The 23166-nt window shown below is 37.9% G+C and overlaps 1 protein-coding gene and 1 long non-coding RNA gene across 3 annotated transcripts; one reads left to right on the top strand and one right to left on the bottom strand.

Annotated features, from left to right (window-relative positions):
• Positions 1-1431: 1431 nt before the first annotated feature.
• On the bottom strand, positions 1432-15307 carry rap1gapl (RAP1 GTPase activating protein-like). Its single transcript, XM_083557613.1, has 18 exons — positions 15068-15307; positions 14208-14240; positions 13968-14061; positions 13584-13619; positions 10578-10625; positions 10158-10355; positions 7161-7258; positions 6799-6877; positions 6653-6706; positions 6467-6550; positions 6170-6270; positions 5788-5917; positions 5320-5490; positions 5174-5245; positions 4982-5068; positions 3867-4010; positions 3392-3463; positions 1432-2579 (listed from the first exon to the last, which is right to left on the bottom strand). The coding sequence occupies exons 1-18, from the start codon at positions 15235-15237 to the stop codon at positions 2565-2567; spliced, it is 1686 nt and encodes a 561-aa protein (XP_083413739.1). The 5' UTR covers positions 15238-15307; the 3' UTR covers positions 1432-2564.
• Positions 4325-5000, top strand: LOC310735057. 2 transcript variants are annotated; one of them, XR_014536212.1, is made up of 4 exons: positions 4325-4340; positions 4477-4506; positions 4648-4745; positions 4889-5000. It is a non-coding gene; the product is annotated as an uncharacterized lncRNA (long non-coding RNA). The 2 variants fall into 2 exon arrangements; XR_014536213.1 differs by lacking the exon at positions 4325-4340 and having other exon boundaries at positions 4463-4506.
• Positions 15308-23166: the final 7859 nt, after the last annotated feature.

Below are 23166 nucleotides of genomic sequence, written 5' to 3'. Positions count from 1 at the left end.
CACCGACTAGCCATATTACCGTCATTCAATCAAAACTGAACAATAACAATAAAACACACACACACGCACACACCCTGTGAGATAGTTGGTGGAACTTCTGACAAATCATTGAAGCACCATCAGTTTTCTGGTTATCATTATGATTTTAAAATGATCTGACATATTTCCTCTTCCAGATCTAAGACTTTTCTATGTACACAAAAAGCTAGCTCTCAAATATGTTAACAAATCTGTGTAAATCTGTGTTAGTGAGCACTTCTCCTTTGCTGAGAGAATCATCCACCTCACAGGTGTAGCAAATGAAGATACTGATTAGACAGCATGATTATTGCACAGGTGTGTCTCAGGCTGGCCACAATAAAAGGCCGCTCTAAAATTTGCAGTTTTTCTTTATTTGGGGGTCCGAGAGTGCATGTGAGAGAGACCAAAGAAAACAGACCTCATTACACTGAGATAAGACATAAGATATAATCACTATTATTGTAATAGAGTGCTGAGTTTCATAACAAAAATTTGAAGATTATCCTTGTCAACACCTGACTAGAATATGGCCTTAACACCAGTTCCAAAATTGAGACGGGTCCCAGTTAAGTTTATTGAGATTTTTACTGAGAAAAAAAAACATTACATAATAAAAGGTAATAAAATACATGTGTAATAATAAAAAAAATAGAATTAATGATTCAAAAAATAATAAATTAAAAATAATTTTCCTTTCTTTTTCTTGTCTTGTCACAATCCACCTGTTTAACTGAAAACTCTCAGAATATACATACATTTTGTGTTTCTGAGGCACTGAATCATTAGGGACCATAGCTCAAGTGCAGCAAAAAAAATTTTTAAGTGTGAAGAGTTTAACATTACCAGCTACATGATTTCAGCCTGACTACAAGCTTCTGTAGTATATTCTGATTACACATTAATAAAACGGGGACAGAGAGAAGTTCTCAGCTGGAAAGAATTACAAAATGAGTAGAAGAGTAACTCCAAAACCACTTCACCACTCATCATTATCAGAAAAGTTTAGCCTATTTAGTTAGTGTAAGCAAATGGAAATAAGGATAATTCCCTGTATATATAGTATCTCTACATATACTGTATTATATACTCTGTATAATATATACAATACACTCTCTGTATACATACACAGTCACTAGATTCATGTAAAGGCATTTAAAACTAAAAGTGTGTGTGTGTGTGTGTGTGTGTGTGTGTGTGTGTGTGTATCTGTGTCTGAATATAATAATAATAATACTTATAATCATACTCATAATCATAATTATAATCATAAAACAATAACTAATGAATGGACACTTTCCTTTTAACCTAAGAATTGTTTTCATTAACAGATATTTTCATTTTATTTTTTAAACCAAAGCTTGTAATATTCTATATTTCCATAACTTTCAGATAAACACAAAATCTCACAAATTATTAATTTCTTTCAGCTGTTTTTAATGAATTTATTTTCAAGTTTGCAAACAGATAGCACAGTAATAGTCACTAGATAAATATATAAATATAAAGAAGGTAAACCATGTCTGAAACACAAAATCCATAAAGTGAGTAGAAATCCATCAATATGTCTAGCAGGTCACTAAAGAGGCTTGCTTAATGAATTTCACAGTTTATTCTCCATCTCACTCACCAGAATTGCACCAGCTACTGATATGCAGGATGGGACAATGAATGAACTAACAAACAAAAGGCAAAAAGCATTAATCCAATTCTAATGTATACTTTTTTTGTTCCTTTTGGCTTTTAGTTATACCATTTTATTGTTATTTTATCTATGTATCTATTATTAAAAAAAATACCAAGTAACTAACTAACAAATAAACGATTAAACACATTTGTTAGCATAATGTAGGTGTAAATGTGTGTAAACTGTTACCTCAGTTAAAAAATTATTTACAATTAAATCATCTAAAATAATAGGCTTGTGTGTATGGATTTGTGTGAATGGTGTGGATTGTGAAGGTGTGCAAAAGATAAATTATTTGTGAATAATAATAATAAATGTAATTATTGTTTTATATTGAGAATAAATATATTTTATAAAGTGTTTGGGGTGAGAAAATTCACTGAAAATGTATATAAATCTGTTATGATAATACATTTAAATTTTCTGCTGTGTTCTTTTTTATTAAAAAATCCCATTTCTTTTTTTTTTAATAAATAATTTTGTTTTATGAAACAGAGACCATTCGTTTGTTCTCTCAATTTCATAATCCAACACTATTTATTGGCCTACACCTTCAGTCATGTGATGTGATTTTTTTTTGGTGTAAAGCAGCTTAAAACTAAAACAGAACACAGAATAAATATCTGTAGGATTCTGAATCACGAAATATTTCCATGTCTGCTTCTGAGTCTCAGTGTTGAGTCTCTGTATCACCTCTCAGATAGGAAGTGAGTGGCTGTTACATGTCTTCCTGTGGGCTGCAGTGTCCTGCTTCACTGTGGGATGATAGAAACGTTGTATTCAATCACTTATTGTAAATCAGGATGCTTTTATTGTTTAATATGATGTGAAGATGTAGAATATTCTTCTAAAAACTGACTCACCTCTCACTATCCTAAAAGAGAAACAGAAAACACAAATGTGACTTTCTGATCAGATTTATCATGTGAAGTGACCAGCCAGGGTTGTATGGTTACACAACTACACTGTTACAATTAAAAAGCTTTTGTATAACACTACCACCTGAACCAGTCTGATCTACAGGAGCTTTAAACAATACAGTGAAATCGGACATTTTAGCTACTTTGGAGCTCTATTTTCAAAGTGACTTTACATGTGCTGCTACAGAGCTCAATCTTTTTCAGTCAATCATTTCCTTGCTCAGAGACTTCATTTTAATGAATCGAATTTCACGAAAATATTCTGAGAATCAAATTGTGACCCGGGTGAATCGATACAACCCTAATTAATAACTATCAATAAGCCACGGTAAAATAATATTTATTAAAAAGTGTTCAATTAAAAATCTAATTTTTTTCTGTCACATACACAACTGTGCATAACATGTACATTTGTTCTGTGAAATACAATGGAATGGAATAAAAAATGTATAAAAAATGGGATTGGTAGTTAAAGGGTAAAATTAAACAATTTCAAATAAAGAATAAAGATCTAATACAATTAATAAAACTGAATTTACAATATAATGAATAAATAAATGTTGATGCTATCATCATAAATAAGTGGAGTCAATCTCAGTTTATTATCGTGTCTGCTAAACTGAGGGAAAAAAAGCAGACTAAGTTATACATCTCTGTGTGTGTGTGTGTGTGTGTGTGTGTGTGTGTGTGTGTGTGTGTGTGTGTGTGTGTGTGTGTGTGTGTGTGTGTGTGCTTGCGTGCGTGTGTGTGTGTGAGCAGGTTTTACCCGTTGTTTTTGGCCTGTCTTCTTCACAACTCCCAAGGTGTCAAAAGAGTGACTGCGCACTCTTATAGCTCTCTACAGAAGAGACAGACAGGAAGAGATACAAATAGGGAAAAAATTGATAGTAGGAATAAAAAAGGCAAACAGGGAATAGAGAGAGATATACAGTAAAACAGACAGTAAGTAAAGAGGAACAAAAGGATAGCCAGCCAGAAATGATACAGAGAAAAAAATAGAAGTAGAAAGAAAAGGAGGACAATATTTATAGGTGGGAAGACAAGCATGAGCAAAGAGAGACATGGACAGGACAGGGAGGAAGTAGGACAAAAAAGGAAGAAAGGCAGATAGAAGAAGGAGAAAGAGACTGAGAGACAGAAGGATTGAGACAGATAGAAGAACTGAGACAGACATATTTACACTACACATGCATGTATTAGGTAATAAACCACTCTATGAATTATAATCAGAGGAGTCTCACTTTAAAGTTTTCAATAAATCCCCCTCCCCCTTCTGGAGGTGGGGCCACTGTGCTGGTGGGTGGTGCTGAGTTTCCCATCATGTACTGGGAGCGTGAGGACAGCTCAGACCTCAGCGCCTCCAGCAGAGAGGAGCGAGTGCGCAGCTTTAGGGAACAGCAAGAGTGAGACAGGCATCTGTGTGTAAAAAAGCTGATACGGTGTGAGGAGAGAATTAGACAGATCGCTGTGTGTAGAGAAAGAGACAGAGTGAGGAGAGAGTGAGACAGGTGGCTGTATGTCCAGCAGGTGACAGAGTAAGGAGAGAGTGAGACAGGTGGCTGTGTGTCCAGCAGGTGACAGAGTAAGGATAGAGTGAGACAGGTCGCTGTGTGTAGAGCAGGTGACAGAGTGAGGAAATAGTGAGACTGGTGGTTGTGTGAAGAGAAAAAAACAGAGTGAAGAGGGAGTGAAACAGGTGGCTGTGTGTAGAGCAGGTGACAGAGTGAGGAGAGAGAGAGAGAGAGAGAGAGAGAGAGAGAGAGAGAGAGAGAGAGAGACAGGTGGCTATGTGTATAAAAGGTGATACAGAGTAAGAAAAGAGTGAGACAGGTGGCTGTGTGTGTAAAGAAGGTGATACAGAGTGAGGATAGAGTGAGACAGGTGGCTGTGTGTAAAGCAGAGGACAGAGTAAGGATAGAGTGAGACAGGTGGCTGTGTGTAAAGCAGAGGACAGAGTAAGGATAGAGTGAGACAGGTGGCTCTGTATAAAGCAGAGGACAAAGTAAGTATAAAATGAGACAGGTGGCTGTGTGTAGAACAGGGGATACAGAGTGAGAAAAGAGTAAGACAGGTGGCTGTGTGTAGAACAGGTGATACAGAGTGAGAAAAGAGTAAGACAGGTGGCTGTGTGTAGAACAGAGGATACAGAGTGAGGAGAGAGTGAGACAGGTGGCTGTGTGTAGAACAGGTGACATGGTGAGGAGAGAGTGAGACAGGTGTCTGTGTGTAGAGCAGGTGACAGAGTGAGGAGAGAGTGAGACAGGTGTCTGTGTGTAGAGCAGGTGACAGAGTGAGGATAGAGTGAGACAGGTGGCTGTGTGTATCGATGCTGATACAGTGAGCTGGACTTTATTACCTCCAATTTACTGAAGCGCTCGGCTCTGTAACACGAAATCTCTGCGTTGATCAGTTTGGTCAGGAGAAACTCCCGAAACACGGAACCCTGTGAGACACATATTAACACTGAGATATGCTGATGTCAACACAAACAAATGTGATGAGCATTTGCTGTGTATTACTAATCACAATCACAAATGAAAATGCTCACCTCTGTAAAAATGGGAGGGTTTGGAAGCGGTGGACCAAATGGAGGCACATCCTCCCTTGCTGTGATGGACACCTGTCAATCAAAGAGACAGTTATATAACTGTCTAAAACTTATATATACACACCCATATACATACAGTCACCTACCTGAAATGCCCCGCCGTCTCCTCCATCTGACCCGTTTTCACGTTTTACCCTCCTCACAGCGATGAAGCAGTGAAGAAAGTGTGAGCTAATGACATCACAGAGAAACGGCGTCCTGCCTTCCTGATACACCACTGCCACAATGTCATTTCCTATGTGTCGCTTCCTTTGGAGCTGAACACACATCATCAGTGCACTGTGGGAGTGTCCCAAACCACACACAGTTCACTATACTTCACATCATCACTGCACTGTGGGGGTGTATTCCCGCCCATTTCCCATGTATTCCACTAAAGGTGAAAACGCACAAGCACAAAAACCACAATCTCCCTATTCCTGTGTGTCTCGATGAGAATGGGGAGCCATAAAAATGGCACATATTGTGGATTATTGTTGTTTTTCTTCCGCTTATTATTATTTCTTATTTGTTCATTTATTTGTATTGATATGTCTGTCTGTTTGTTGCCCTACCTGCTGTGTATCTCCATCTGTAAAGGGTAGTTTAGTTGATACATGGAACATGATCTCTCGGCCATGAAAGGAAGTAAACACCGCCTCACTTCCTGTTTGTCCATGTGAAACATCCAGACCCCCTCTAAAGCTGAGCAATCAGCACAATCATTTTATTACACAAACTTGTACATTTTGTGCACAAACTCATGATATTTTTACAGATCCACTGTTACTGACCTACAGAATGTATTATAGATGTGTTATAGGTCTTTATTAGGCTGTGTGATGCCTGTGGTAGGACAAGAGGTGCAGGTGTTGTGCTGTGTGTGTGTGTGTGTGTGTGTGTGTGTGTGTGTGTGTGTGTGTGTGTGTGTGTGTGTGTGTTTTTTTGTTGAGTTACCCGGTGAATCCTCGCAGTTTAACAGTTTGTCCCAGAATAGACAGAAAATGTTTAAACTCCTCACTTTCCTCACTGTTACTGAGAATGTCCTCCTCTGTTAACTATAACAAACACACAGACACACACATGTCCCAGACTGTACCAGATTTACTTTCCCATACACCTAGACTGGTTCTCCCTCAATTTATATATAACACCATGGTAGATAATACTATTTATAATAACTATGATCATAATTATGATAATAATAATAATAATAATAATAATAATAATAATAATAATAATAATAATAATTACTTGTCCTTCTTTCTGATATAAAACCCCAAATTTAAAGTTTTGAGACACTCTATGTTCATCAAATGCCGTAATCAGCTCTGGAGCCTGAAACACACACACAATAATATTTTTGATCATTTAAATATCAAGAATTGTGTTTAGGAGCAATGTTTTTAATGGTTAAAATTCTATTTAATAAAATCTGACCTTCAGGTAACTGACCACTTCAAAACTGGACACACTCACGCTGCCACTCAGCATCTGCACACAGTGAGCAGTACAACTCTGAGCTCTCATTTGGAGTTTTATTTTCTATTTACATGTTTCCAAATGAAGAACTCATCTCTAAATACCTTTGCAAGCTCTACAGCTGTAGGAAAGTTTTGGAAGAGAAAGACAGAGAAGGTCGCATGCAGAGAGCACTCGTTCATCCTACAGACGAAAACAAAGTGTGTGTGTGAGAGAGAATGGGAGAGAGAGAGAGAGAGAGAGAGAGAGAGAGAGAGAGAGAGAGAGAGAGAGAGAGAGAGAGAGAGATATGGGGAAATAATTTAAAGGAGTAAAAAGTTAATTAAAAAAATTTAAAAACGAGAGAGGATAAGACAGAGAGAGAGAGAGAGAGAGAGAGAGAGAGAGAGAGAGAGAGAGAGACAGAGAGAGAGAGTGAGAGAGAGAGAGAGACACACAAATCTAAAAAGTGCCCGACAGCACTGACCTGAGAATGACCCTTAGTCGGTTCTCCTCCTCTTCCAGACAGACGGAGAGAACGAGTGGCCCAAGTGAGGGATCGACTGCAGTGAATGAGTGATGGTACTGAGGGAGGAAAAGAAATGCTGAAATTACTCTGAGTGCTGCAGTTTAAAAGCCTACATGTGGACAATAGAACACAACAGTGATAAGTAGTGCCCACTAGTGCAAGTAATAAAGTCTATTACTCAGTGAATAATTTAGGAATTAATTCCAAACTACATTCGTTCATTCTGCTTAATCCTCAGCTTTTTCCAATGATATCTCTGACCTGATCTGTAATTAGCAAGTGAACTAATCATGACAAAAGGGTACTAGGTCCTCACCCACCTTAAAGCCTGTCTGCCACCCAGCCTGGACTCTTACCAATTTGCCTATCGCCCAAACAGATCAACTGAGGACGCCATTTTACACTGTACTTCATTCTGTCCTGACTCACTTGGATAACCCTGACACCTATGCCAGGATGCTGTTTGTTGATTTCAGCTCAGCTTTTAATACAGTTAGCCCTTCCAAGCTAACCCTGAAGCTGGAACAACTTGGCATCAGCACACAACTTTGCAAGTGGACTCTGGACTTCCTTACGAACAGATCACAGTCTGTTCGTCTAAACACTGTCACCTCCTCCAGTCTCACCATCAGCACTGGGGTTCCTCAGGGATGTGTATTGTCTCCACTGCTGTACTCCCTTTTCACCCATGACTGCATACCTGTACATACCTCAAACAGCATTATAAAGTTTGCAGACGACCCCACAGTGGTAGGCCTGATTGAAGGTAACGACGAGACTGCTTACAGGGAGGAGATCCAGCACCTAGTAGCATGGTGTGAGGACAATAACCTGGAACTTAACACCAAAAAGACCAGTCAAAGTCGTTGTGGATTTCAGACGTGCTGGCAATCACACTCATCCTCCAATTCACATCAACGGAACTGCTGTTGAGCGTGTACCCAGCTTTAAGTTCCTTGGAATACACATCTCTGAGGACCTCACCTGGTCTTAAACTCCTCCATCCTGATCAGAAAGGCACAACAGCGCCTATATTTTCTGAGGAGACTTAAAAAGTCCTGTCTGTGCTACAGGATACTGGAGAACTTTTACTGCTGTACAATTGAGAGTATCCTCACAAACTGCTTCTCAGTGTGGTATAGCAGCTGCACAGCTTCAGACTGTTAAGCAATTCAGAGGGTGGTGAAAACCGCCCAACGAATCATCGGTATTGAACTACCCACCTTGGAGAACATTTTCAAAAAACCCTGTTTGCAAAGGGCGAGGGGCATCATCAAAAATCCCTCTCACCCCAACCACAGACTGTTTACATTGCTCCCATCGGGCAGACACTACCGTTGTCTCAGAGCCAGAACAAATAGACTAACAAAAATAACTTCTTTCCTGTGGCTGTTTCTGCACTGAACAGTTGATATAGTTGTTAACAATCACCACTGTCACTTTTCTTCTGTGTTTTGCACTATTTTGCACCACTTTAAAATCATGCATCCTTGCACCACCCATAATGTAAATCTTTACACTTCTGTATGTCCATCCATATTTATTCTGTTTCTGTGTATATCCAGAAAGATTATGAAGGACCTCAGCCATCCCAACAATGGACTCTTTTCTCTGTTGCGTTCAGGAAAACGCTTCCGCTCCCTGAAAGCGAACACAGAGAGAATGAGGAGGAGCTTCTTCCTGCAGGCCATCCGGTGTTTAAACCAGGAAACACCCAGGATCTAGAACTGGCCCACTCTCTCCACCATCATCATCATCACACTTCTCTGTACATATATTCACCTTCGCACCACGTCACTTTAAACATATCTCACCATTCGCACCACGATACTTTAAACTCTGGACTTGCACAGCGCAGTGCGCTTTTTATTTTATTCATACCACATGGACCATTAAGTTTCTTTCGGCTTCTCCCGTTAGGGGTCGCCACAGCGGATCCTCAGCACGTTTGATTTGGCATATGTTTTATGCTGGATGCCCTTCCTAACGCAACCCTCCCCAATTTATCCGGGCTTGGGACCGGCACTGAGAGTGGCTGGGGATGGTTCCCTGACCGGGACTCGAACCCGGGTCGCAGCGGTGAGAGCGCTGCATCTTAACCACTAGACCACCAGGGGACCACTCATACCACATGGACCATATTGCACCATATTGCACATGGACACTTTACGGACCTTTAAACCACACCATACCGCACACGGACACTTTATGGACAACCCACCACAAACTGCCTATTGTTTACATATTGTTTACATTTTTATTTTGTTTACATTTTTTCACTACACATTGTTTACTGTTTACTGTTTAAATGTATATCTGCTCATACATTATCCTTTTATATATCTATATATCTTCATACCTTATATTCTTTTACTTTATTTTATTTATTTATTTTATTTTAAATAGTTTTTCTTATACCTTATAGTTATTTATCTGCCTCCTTTTCTTTCCCCCATCCTATTCCCTCATGCTGGACCATCGTACAAAGCATTTCACTACATGTCGTACCCTGTATGTATGTGTATGTGATGAATAAAATTTGATTTGATTGATTTGATTTGATTTGATTTGATTTGATTTTATATATATATATATATATATATATATATATATATATATATATATATATATATATATATATATATTCATAATGACATTCCTTTTGTACAGCTATATCTGTCATACAACTTCATACTGTATCATACTGATATAAAAACCACACTATATATACCCTTATTCAGTTCTATGTACATATTACTACACCTTCTGTATACCCTCATACCCTTGTTTATTACACTGCCACTTGTAAATAAGCTATGCACTTCTGGTTAGATGCAAACTGCATTTCATTGGCTCTGTACATGTACCCTGCACAATGACAATAAAGTTTAATCTAATCTAATCTAATCTAATCTAATCTAATCTATGTAGTGAACACAATGAAGTTGTTCTGACCCTGTGTCTGAAAAACTCCTGGTAGATTTTAGCCTCGCTGTCTCTCTCCATGATGTCGTACGTCTCAAGGCCGAACGAGGGACTAGAAGAAGTGGGACTCGTCTCAACATGTCTGTCCAAAGGAGGGTCGATCCAGTAACCTCCAGATTTCGGGGGCAGAATGAGGGGCAAACTGTCCCCTATCTTTAACAGCCGTGACTGAGTGACATAGGATGACTCAGATGAGAGAAATACACACACACACACACACACACACACACACACACACACACACACACACACACACACACACACACACACACACACACACACACACACACACACAGTACAGAGTATAAACCCCACTTTTACCACAAAAATCTTTTTCTTTTTTTTTTACTATATGATGATAATAAATATGAGGTGATGAATAGAGCGTACTTTAAATGGTGGAGGAAACTCACAGCGCTGTTCGTCTAGTCTGCTGCCCTGCAGAAATACACCAGGATATAATCATTGTTTTGATATTTTTTTTTTTAAGGAGAGCTGAATCCAAATTAAATTTATGGAAATGTAAATGTTCAGAAAGGATGCCCAAACTTTCAATTTACTCAAAGATCAAAATTTCTACTTTTTGTTGTAACCATGTATGTATCTTCTTCTTCTTCTTCTTTCAGCTGCTCCCAATAGGGGTCGCCACAGCGGATCATCCGTCTCCATACCACCCTGTCCTGTACATCTGCCTCTTTCACACCAACTACCTGCATGTCTTCCCTCACCACATCCATGAACCTCCTCCTTGGTCTTCCTCTTTTCCTCCTTCCTGGTGGCTCCATTCTCAGCATTCTTCTACCAATATAACTCATGTCCCTCCTCTGCACATGTCCAAACCATCTCAATCTCGTCTCCCTCATCTTGTCACCAAAACATCCTACATGGGCTGTCCCTCTAATAAACTCATTTCTAATCCTGTCCATCCTCGTCACTCCCAACGAAAACCTCAACATCTTCAGCTCTGCTACCTCCAGCTCTGCCTCCTGTCTTTTACTCAATGCCACTGTCTCTAATCCATACATCATCGCAGGTCTCACCACAGTCCTATAAACTTTCCCTTTCACTCTTGCAGATACTCTTCTATCACAAATCACTCCTGCCACTCTTCTTCACCCACTCCACCCTGCCTGCACTCTTTTCTTTACTTCTCTAACACACTCTCCATTACTTTGCACTGTTGACCCCAGGTACCCAAACTCCTCCACCTTCTCCACCTCTTCTCCCTATAACCGCACAACTCCACTGCCCTCCCTCTCATTCACACACATGAACACATGTCTTTCTCCTACTGACTTTTATTCCCCTTCTCTCCAGCGCATATCTCCACCTCTCAAGGCTCTTCTCAACCTGCTAACTACTCTCACCACAAATCACAATATCATCTGCAAACATCATAGTCCAGGGAGACTCCTGTCTGACCTCGTCCGTCAACCTGTCAATCACCACTGCAAACAGGAAAGGACTCAGGGCCAATCCTTGATGCAGTCCAACCTTCACCCTGAACCAGTCTGTCGTTCCTACTGCACACTTCACTGCTGTCACACTGTCCTCATACATGTCCTGCACCACCCTCACATACTTCTCTGACACACCTGACTTCCTCATACAATACCACAACTCCTTTCTTGGCACTCTGTCGTCTGCTTTCTCTAAATCCACAAATACACAATGCAATTCCTTCTGTCCTTCTCTATACTTCTCCATCAACATTCTCAAAGCAAATAAGGCATCTGTGGTGCTCTTCCTCGGCATGAAACCATACTGTTGTTCACAGATTGTCACCTCTTCTCTCAGCCTGGCTTCCACTACTCTTTCCCATAACTTCATGGTGTGACTGATCAACTTTATTCCCCTGTAGTTACTGCAAGACTGCACATCTCCTTTATGTTTAAAGATCGGTACCAGCACACTCCTTCTCCATTCCTCAGGCATCCTCTCACCTTCCACAATCTTGTTAAACAAACCCTCCTTTAATTGATTTTATTTTTATGGTTTTTATTTAAAAAAAATAGTATTATATTTACAATATTTCATTATAATATGAATGAAAACTTTTTTGTTTTTCAATAAAGAAAAAAACCCCAAAAAATGTCAATTATTGATGACAAAAAACCCTCAGGAAACCCAATTAAGAAAAAAGAGAAAAGAAGTAGGGTGGAAATGTGCAGAAGATAAAGGTGTGTTTGAAGCTCTATCACTCATATCGTTCTCAAAGCAAAATATAGCCTAAAACCTGTATATCACTGTTGCCTTCTATGCCTTTACATACAGAGCACTAATATTTATTTTAGCTGCATAATATAATAATTTATAGCATGGAATTTATCATAATGTGTAGCAACAAAACAATCACAACTTAACAATTCTAGTAGGATTGTAGTTAAACTAGTACTTATAGATATGGTTACCTTAAATCGAGGTGATGTCATAAAGGATTTCTGTGATTGTACTGAAAAGGTCCTGATTTGAGTTCAGTAAGGGTAATCTCCAGTGCAGCTTAAATAACTAATTTAAAAGACATATATGATAAGGATAAATATGTTGTATGTAACTTATGGCTACAATTAGCCAAGGAGTTTATGGTTCTTGGTTCTGAGAGTTTGATAAATTGTGCAAAAATGACAAGTGTATTTAATTGTACGTTAAATGCATTTAGGGTGATATTTATACATGTATAATGCGCTCAGAAATGAATCCACATTTATGGACTGCTCTTAGAATATATCTCACCCATCCAGTGATGGTAGCTGAAGCAAAGAAGAGCTTTTTAAAGTTGAAACTAATCGATGGGGGAAACGTTGGTTTATGGCGTAGTTCACCCAGGGCCTAGAAATGCCATTGCTGCTTGGTGGTATCTACTTAGCACGAACATACAATTCAGCGTCAGTTTTAAGAGTAATAAATGATGGAAGAATCTCCTGACTGTAACTTGCTACAACACCCATGTCCTTATTTGCGTGATCTTTTTTGAAATCATTGAATTGGTTTTAGACTTATGATCATTTTAATAGATATTAATCAGTATTTAACTCATTAATATCATTATATTAATAGATTGGTGTGCTAAGAGTAACATAAGAGTCTTTTCACTTAAACTGAGATGATTAAGCAAGAGCACAATAGACAAGAGGATAATAGGACATTATAGTCATAATAAATCGTAGTACTTGAATACTTAAGTACATTTGATGGCAAATACTTAAAGGGAGAACTTTTACTTTTACTGGAATAATATTTTACCTACTGTATCTCTACTTGTACTAAAGTACATGCTTTGTGTACTTCATCCACCAATGAGCTACACACACACACACACACACACACACACGCACACACACACACACACACACACACACACACACATCAAGTTGCTGAATTATGAATGAATATTACCTGTAGCTTTTCAATAATCTCGAATAGCTCAGTCACCTGCAGATAAGATGAACACCAACACGATTCAACTTTAATTCTAGATCATATATACCTACAAACAGCACACATAAATATGTTAAAATGAGTGCCTTATGCAGGTGCAAAAAAGTATATTAAAATATAAACTGTAATAAACATAATCTATAAATAAATAATAGACAGTTTTATAAATTGCACTAAACAAAATCTTTTTCAGAAAATGAGCATGATTTAAGCAAATCTTCACTTAAAATCTGTGGTGCATTTTTCAACATGTACTACTGAAGAATTAATTTGATGCACATAATTAAATTTTTTTTTTTCATTTTAATAAAAAGAAAAAATTGAATAAATAAATTATTTGACCTTCTGGTTGGGGTTTGCAGGGACGAAAGGTTTGGTCTCGTTAGATGGAGAGTCTAAAATATCCAGAATGCTGTGCCCGAGAGACTCAGTCCTACTAGAATCAAATAAAAGCGATTCATAATCAATTAAATAAAACACTGTGAAAATCAGGGTTAATATTAAACAGAAAGTGTGTGTGTGTGTGTGTGTGTGTGTGTGTGTGTGTGTGTGTGTGTGTGTGTGTGTGTGTGTGTGTTTTACCTGCTCTCAGTATCACTGATGAACCTGTCAATCCTGTAACACAATACAAATCAGACCTGTGTGTGTGTGTGTGTGTGTGTGTGTGTGTGTGTGTGTGTGTGTGTGTGTGTGTGTGTGTGTGTGTGTGCATTAAAAACTAAATTGTTAACAAATCCATAATTTCATTCCTGCATGGATTTATGATGCTCTCATTATGCTCATCTCTGAATTATTATTCTGTATAGTCCTTAAACTCTATTTCTGATTTGTTTTAACTTTCTGGGTCAATAACTCTAACCCAAAGTTCTGTTATTAGAAACTTAAATCAAGCTCTTTGTGAAAGAACCTCCCAGATTCCCTCTAGATCTCAGGGTTCCTGCTGTGGAGGTCAGTCACACAGGCAGCTAAATGTACCACGTACTGGAGATCCATTACTAATCAGTTATTAGGAGCTTAACGAGTCACTAGATCAGTGATGAGGATATTATTTACATCACAGCACAATATTCAATTCAATAATAACAATAATATATAACAACAATCATTTAGTTTAATTATAAATAATTTAAGTGATTAAACAGTCATAAACCTAATAAACAAACGAATAAAAATAGGAAATGTTATGAACAACAAAGATAATCATCAATTGTGATTACAGTGATGGTGTATATGTGATGATGATGCTGCTGCTGCTGTACATTAATACAAAGAGAATGTTTTTTGATGTACAAGTAAAAAAATCTAAAAAGTGGAGACACACACAGACACCCCTGACTCCTTCACCACACTCACTCACACACACACACACACACACACACACACACACACACACACACACACACACACACACACACACACACACACACATATAACATTCTCACCCTCCATACGCGCCGAACGTAAAACTTCTTTTCCGGGAGAAAGACGTGTTGCTACACCTCTCCATCGTTCTATCAATGGATAAAAGATTCAAGCTTCTGTGTTTTCTGTCTGTCCCTCTCTCCCTTTCTATCTGTCCCTCTCTTTCTCTCTGTGCCCCTGCCTCTGTCATTTAACCTCTCTCTTCCTTCTTCCTCTCATCCTGCTGCCTGTTGAGTGACAGCTGTAACTCTTACATGTCCAACAAACACACACACACACACACACACACACACACACACACACACACACACACACACACACACACACACACACACACACACACACACACTCATTACATAAATATTATCTTACAATTATATTTAATTATTTATGACCAACAATAAGAAACAGTTCAGTCTGGGATTTGAACTTACAACTTTCTAATAACAAATACAAATGTATAGTTGCAGTGTTTGTGTTTGTGTGTGTTTGTGTAAGATAGGGAGATAACTGGGCAATACACTCCTCCCTTTACCCTTTCAGCTGGCACTCCCAGTGAATAATTGATGAAGCTGAAGAGGGCACATCAGCGGGGGAGAGGAAGCGCACGAAGCGTCATGAGCTTTAATAAAGAAATTAACACACAATTCACACACTCACTTCATTCACATAGAATATTTACTTCGTCGAAATTCTCAAACTAGAAAGTGCTGATTCATTTTCTAGAACAGCAGTCCTGACAGTAGTGCAGGTTGATGTTAATACGCTTTTTTAATGCGTTATTGTTTCTACACTAACCGTGCATTTACAGGATGTGTACAGCACACCCTTCACTCATTATAAACAAGTTACAAAATCATTTAGTGTGGTGAACTTTTCTGTTTCTCAACATTTATGGAAGGAGTGTCCAGTGTCAGTGCTTTTATACCATAAATGATGGCTGTGTTTTTCTTGTGTGTGTTGTTGTGTTTCTCTCTACATCATTCTTCTCCGAATTTTTTATCAACCGCCCCACCTCCAAAAAAAACAAGAAACCCAAACCCCCAAAATAAACATAATCATATGTAGCGCAGATTTGTTAATAAGACACACAAAGCCAGAAAATAATGATGTTTTTATTGAAGCTCTACACATTTTTAAACAAGATTATACTAAAAAATTAGGGGGAACGTTTTGAATAATAGTGTAATAGCAATAGTATAATAGTGTAATAAGTGAGGAAAAATAGCTTGTTTATTCATTTATGCATTATAAATCAGAAACTCTGACCTTACATTTAAATTTGTTTAAAAATCTAGAATATGCAAATGACTTTGACACTAGAAAAGACTTGTGTGGGTTTTAAGGCTACTCGTGACATGAATAAATGTGTCACCCGAAAACACTATTTTTATTGTTTGTCTTATGCAGAAATAAAGAAAAACTGATTTAATATGTCATCTTGTAGGTCATTAACATATAAGATGTTGGTGTGATGTGACACTGGTGATGGAGAGTACATAAAATGTCTTCTGCATCTCGGGAAATAACAGGAAGTCACTATGTGGTTATATCCTTTACTTCTTAGTTCTTTTACATTTTGTGGCAGACTGTGGTTCACACCAACCACACAGATTCAAGCAGGCTTTACCAGCTAAAAGGATTCAGAAAATATATTTTGTTCTACCATACTGCCTATGTCTAACACACCAGACTTTTAGTTAAAGAACATTGCAAAGTGCTTTAAAATGGAAATCTTTTAAGGTGTTAAATATACACTTTTAAACAACCTTTTATTAATTTAGTAGAAAAATCATTTTACAAATTATATATTTACAGATTTAGTAGAAAGATTTAGTAAGCATTTTTTAAATGTTTAATTACTTTTGTAATAAAGCCTTTTTTTAACATTAGCAAAATGTTTGTAAATCCTGTGATTTATTTGAAGTGCACTAAATTCCCTTTGTAGTTTAAATTTATTCAATTAATGTTTAAAACATTTGTATGTTTTTAGACAAAACAATAGCCAAAATTGTACAAATACATAGCCAGTATAAAATGTTAATTACAGGGATATTATTTAAAATAATTACTTATATTTGCTAGACACACTTATTTAATGTTAAATATATCTAAATGTATATTATAGTTTTATTTACCTCTAGACGTAAAAAATATATATTTTTGGGCTCAATTCCTGGTTCTAGTTAACTCATGTATATTTAATAATAATCGAGGGGTACTGCTCTATGTCTAGCAGCAGTATAAGTCTTAAACTCCACCAAATATTTTGCTTTTAAATTGAATAAAATTAAATACAATTAAATAATAATTAAAAAAATGACCTTAAAGGGTGTTCAGTGTTTGCCATCACTCTTTATGTTGTTATGTTCATTAGACAGTGAAATACTACAGTATTTAACACTAGTATCAGGAATAATAAAAACACTGAATAGGAAAGAGTGAACTTACCCACTGCTGCATTTAACAAAGAAATAAGAAGGTTCAGACAATCACGGCTGGTATACAGGTGAAAGGAAAAGATAAACAAATATCTATATATAGATAAATAAAATGCAAGTATAACAATGACTTGATTTGGGCAAGTTTTGTAATAGAGAATTCTCACCACAATGAGATTTTCTGCTGAATAATAGAGTGGATTCATGATGGGTGGAAACTTCCTGTGTGAGTTTAAAAAAGTTGAGCACAGTCACAGAATCACACTTCATGGAAACCACCTTAGATATTTTAAAGGCATGTCTGTAGCTCTGCTTTCAGGGCAATGAAAATACTGCTTATAGATACCGGTACTTATTGATAATGTTATCGATACTACTCTTTATAATTTATTAGTTTGCAAAAAGACAATGCGAAAACACTTTGAAAAATTTCAAGTTATTTTATTACTGCTAAACTTTAGTACTGCAGTTTACAAACGCCTCTAAGCAAACAGAAAAAGGCTCATAACAAAGCAAATGTTTTAAATAAAAAGGCCCTTTTAAGAGAGAGAGAGAGAGAGAGAGAGAGAGAGAGAGAGAGAGAGAGAGAGAGAAAGAAAGAGAAATTTCCTCTGCATATACCTGACAGAGAACCACCAGCCACGCCCCCCTCAAACTATCAACACTCTCGCTCAGCCTCTCCCTTCTATTAATCACCCGCATCTGTTTTCCCTTAATCAGGCCCCTTTAAAAGAGCTCTATCTCCATTCACTCGCCGTCCGCTCTACCGAACACAGTTACAGGGTATGGTAGAGGACTCCTTACTGCTCCTGTGGTCCTGTGATCCTCGTTACACCTGCTCCAGTTAAGTTCCATATTTCCCGCACTCTCGTTTCTTAGTTTCCTTTGTTTGACTCTTACAGTCCAATAAAACTACACTTTGTTTTACTCCTGGTTTCCGTTGCGTGGTGATTCGTGATAATACCACAACACAATAGAATTTGAACAGCATGTGCATAGGAGCACAACAGAATGTTCTTTGGCATCTCTTGCAATTAGGCTAATTATCTATTGCCTGCTGCTAGATTTTTATCATGGCCAAACATAACCTAATTTTTTAAAAGGTTTCCTATGCGATCTAAGGTGCCCGTGGTGCCTTTTCTGATCAGGGAAGAATCACACAGCACACAGAATGGCGCAAATGTTCTTCTTTAGTAATTATGCACACTGAAAAACCTGACCTAAGACTGTTCCTGATTGGGTAAGAAGACATAGTAACCAGAGATGTATGAGCCCACAGAAAGACATTCCGTGTACCTTACATATTCACATCAAAAAGATCCTATGGACACTGAACAGATAACATAGGAATGTGTTTAGAGAACCAGTGTGAGGCCCATCTTAACATTAACAATGGCCACTTTAAATCATTTATGATTTAGCGCCTCACACTATAACATAGAACAGGGGTGGGCAATTAATTTTTAAAAGGGGCCACATGAGAAACCTGAATTGTGTCAGAGGGCCACACCAACAATAATATTTTAGGGATGCACCGAAATGAAAATTCTTGGCCGAAACCAAAAACCAAAAATGAGGAAACCAAGGCCAAAACCGAAAACCGAAACACCGAAAGAAAAGATTATGTCAATTATTAGAACCATTGCATTTATGGCTATGAGTGTGTACTAACCTCACTAAAATCAATGCATTGCAATTCAAAGAATAAATTAACTACAAAAGTGTTTTATTAATTATTATATATTATTGATATTTATTTGTTACCATTCATAGTATTGACAGACAGGCAGCGGTCAATTATTATTAGCAACGGTCTGTTAAACGAAAATAATTGACCGCCGAACGTTTGGAAGCCAATTCAAGTAAATGGAATGTTCTAATCTACAGCATTAAGAAGAGCCGTGTAATAATTAATATTATATTATAATAATTATTATTTTCGGGATCCACCATGAATGTTTCAAAGATCAACCCTGTCGATCCACTGGCGACCACTGATCTAAGTCAATGAATTCCATCATTTTTTGTGTTATGCCTTTTGACCTTGGCTCCATCACTGAAAAACGTTCTTGCCTTTTCAAAACCGTTCGCTATGGACGAATTGCGCGTGCTCGGATTGACTTTACTTTTCTGCGCCGCATTCTTCTCATTTTTAGAATGGCAATTGGGATGTTTGGATTTCTGGTGATACATTAAACCCGACGTGGAGAAACTCTTTGCAGATACACCCCCTCTTTAAATTTCAGCATTGCATGTTTTGCAAATCACTATCCGCACACCGCAGACATGTTGGCTCTAATCCAGATTTAGGTATTTCAGACGTATATTTTCGGTGGGCGAATTTTTGGTGCATCCCTATAATTTATGATTGGCCTCACGCGGGCTGGACAGGGACGTACAAAGGGCCGGATGTGGCCTGCAGGCTGTAGTTTGCCCAGGTATGACATAGAATGTTCTTCATGGAAACAAGATTGGTAATATAAACTGCAAATAAAAAGAAAAAGACAAAACAAAAAAACAACAGATTTCATTTCATTTCATCCCTACATGCATATAATCCTTCATCATTACCGCTCCAATCGAGAACTCTATGTCCTGTCTTACCATCGTCATCAAACATGGCAACATACAAAGTAAAATTCCATCAATTCAACATACAAGAATCAATCCTAAAACAAAGTAGTATTCAACACTCATAAATGAATTCTTAATCTTCTCAAAAAAACTTTGCTCAGCAGTTATTTCACGTTCTCCTGGACATCATGAGGCTAATGTTTCTCAGTGCTTGTTCAATAACATGTGAACTTCTTTCAGCTTCTTCCATTAGGGGTTGCACATTTATGAAACTACAGATTTTAATGTTTTAAATTAATAATTTTTAGCAAATTTAGCAAATAGATTTACCTGAAAAATAATACTGTTTCTGAAATATGTCATTACAATTTTTAAAAACATAAAATGTTACAATTAAAAAGTTAAATATGAGGAATGCAGTTAAGTGTTGCGAGGCACCGTATTTAGCAAAAAAAAAGTCTTTGCATGTACATTTTTAAAAAGCTCAATAGTTCATTAACTGTGACTGAGCAAATTCCTTTCAGGCTCTTTTCCAGTCTTTGTGTTTTACACTCCAAAACCGGAGGGGCCAGCTGCTTGGACACTAATGTGAGCAAGTCATTCAGGTCCTGCCTTAATGTCTGTAGTGATTTACTATTCCTCAAGGATTGGAGAATGAATTCTGCCCATTACTGATGATCGAAAGCTAGCAACAAACGTAACTGGTGAATCTGTGCCCTCAAACATTAGTGGTTGCCACAGCGGATCATCCGTATTAATGAACCGAATGTTCATTAATACGGATGATGAACCGCATGTTCGATTTGGCACGTTTTACACTGGCTGCCCTTCCTAATGCAACCTTCCCCACTTATCTGGGCTTGGGACCGGCACTAGGAGTGCACTGGCTTGTGCAACCCTAATGGCTGGGGTCAGTTCCCTGACCGGGAATCAAACCCGGGCCGGAGCGGAAAGAGTGCCGAATCCTAACCATAGACCACCAGGGAACCTCCTTGTTCAATAACATGTCTATAAGCATAATTATCAGGTATACACGTAACGGTTTCCCCTCTCTGAACAATTTGTTCAAAGTGAATGAGGACAATTCAGAATGTAATTACAACTATGCACATATAGTTATAAAATTTTGACCTAGAGCAGGTATCAGGGTAAGCTAAACAAAACAGTCAAGTAAATTACAGTAGATCTTTACCCCAGAAGTGGCCCCCTTTCTACTATAAAATAAGGATCTTTCTGTGGGCTCTTGGCTGTTACAGCCCTGAGTACTCACTTAGGTAGGCTTTTTAGCCCATTAGACCAATTAGTGAAGATTATTCTACTTTGATTCTGCTTGTATGAATCCACTTTGGCTGATGATCAGTCAGAACTCCAGTTCTGGTTACAGCTAGAGCTAGAGCACAAATTTTGTGATCCAAAAATTAGGAGAAAAAGTAGACTATAAAGCCAAAACAAAATTTTAGTCTTTCCTTTTCTTTTTTGTTTTTTATAATTTTTTGGGGCATATAAAAATGATCCTGGATTGTTTTGGATACTTCAGACAATATCGCCTATATTAGACAGACCGTAAAAAAAAGTCTTCTAATCTTGCATCTTACGTCTTAGGTGAGGAAAACTTTGTCGCGATGAATTTATCCCACCAAAGGAAATTGGTATCATTAATTGAACAATTAATGCATAACCAAGACACAAACACACATGCAGCCCATTTTGGCTGTCAAATGGGACAATCCCCGCAAGCAAGGAAGTATCCTAAAACTTACCTTACCTTTAAGGATTTCCCTTCGGATATTGCTGGAAAGTTTCACACTTCTGACACCAAAATGTTAGATTTTTCATGCCCAAACAAAACTTAATTCTTAGAGAGGTTACCCATGCGATCTACGATGCCCGAGGTGCCTTTTCTGATCAGGGAAGAATCACACAGCACACAGAATAGCGCACATGTTCTTCTTTAGTTTAATGCAGATAACAGACAAGTATATACGCATTGGAAAAAAACCTGACCTAAAACTGTCCTTGATTGGGTAAGAAGACATAATAACCAGAGATGTGTAAACCAAGACAAGGATCTAGGATGCCCTTCCTAATGCAACCTTCCCCACTTATCTGGGCTTGGGACCGGCACTAGTGGCTGGGGTCGGTTCCCTGACCAGGAATCGAAATCTAGCCTATAATTTCCTGTGAGGTTATTTATATTTTGATTTATATTTTAAAACCAATGTGGTGTCCCAAAATCTACTAGTACTAACTAAAGAATGTAACTAATGAATGTTGCGTTTGCTTGAGGCTGAGGCAGGGGAGTTGCAGTTGAATTCGGGAGATGTCAGAGACATAGTAAATACAGTGCATTGCTTGAAGTAGATGGCGAATTTTGTTTATAATTGTTTCTTTTTATTACTAGTGTTGCCTCTTGTTCACTATTACACTACTGCATTGGTATCACTTAATTTTGTCACGTGAACCGAAACTTTGGACTGTTTCAATATTGCCGCCAAGACTGATTGCACATGCTCATGGATATTAAATGTACATCGAGTAAATGTCGGCTACTTGATGACATTATTCAGAAATGGAAAATGATTCGCAGCAGGTTGTAATTTGTCATTAACACAGAAGTACACAATTATCGTTGAAAGTATTGTTTGTCCTGAAACAGTAGTCCGGTATTGACCCAATTATGTACCGGTAAAAAAAAATACAGGTTCTTGGTACCCATCCCTAGTGAGATGAGGAGCAGATTAGGATAATGAGGAGCAGTTAAATGGCAGTGAGAAAAGGGATGTGGCAGTAAGGTCCAGGGTTGGTTAGTAATGGATGGTTCAAGGGATTTGAAAAGCTGGGTGGGGCAGTGAGGGCCAGGGTGGTACAGTGTGGGGCAGGGTTTAGCAGTGAGGAACAAAGAGGGGAGGTTAGGGACAAAATATAATTTATAACTTATAATTATTATGAATATTAAAACCTTAAAGCATTTTTACGAGGAAGACCACCCCTCATCCAAGTGACCAGGTGCTCTGTCTAACCACAGCTGAAGTGAGGAAAACTCTATGCAGCATTTACCCAAGGAAGTGTGCTGGACCAGACAACATTCCTGGCAGTGTGCTCAG

The sequence above is a fragment of the Silurus aristotelis genome, assembly GCF_946808225.1.
Source record: "Silurus aristotelis genome assembly, chromosome: 1".
Lineage (NCBI taxonomy): Eukaryota > Metazoa > Chordata > Actinopteri > Siluriformes > Siluridae > Silurus > Silurus aristotelis.
This window is presented reverse-complemented; position numbering and strand designations above follow the sequence as displayed.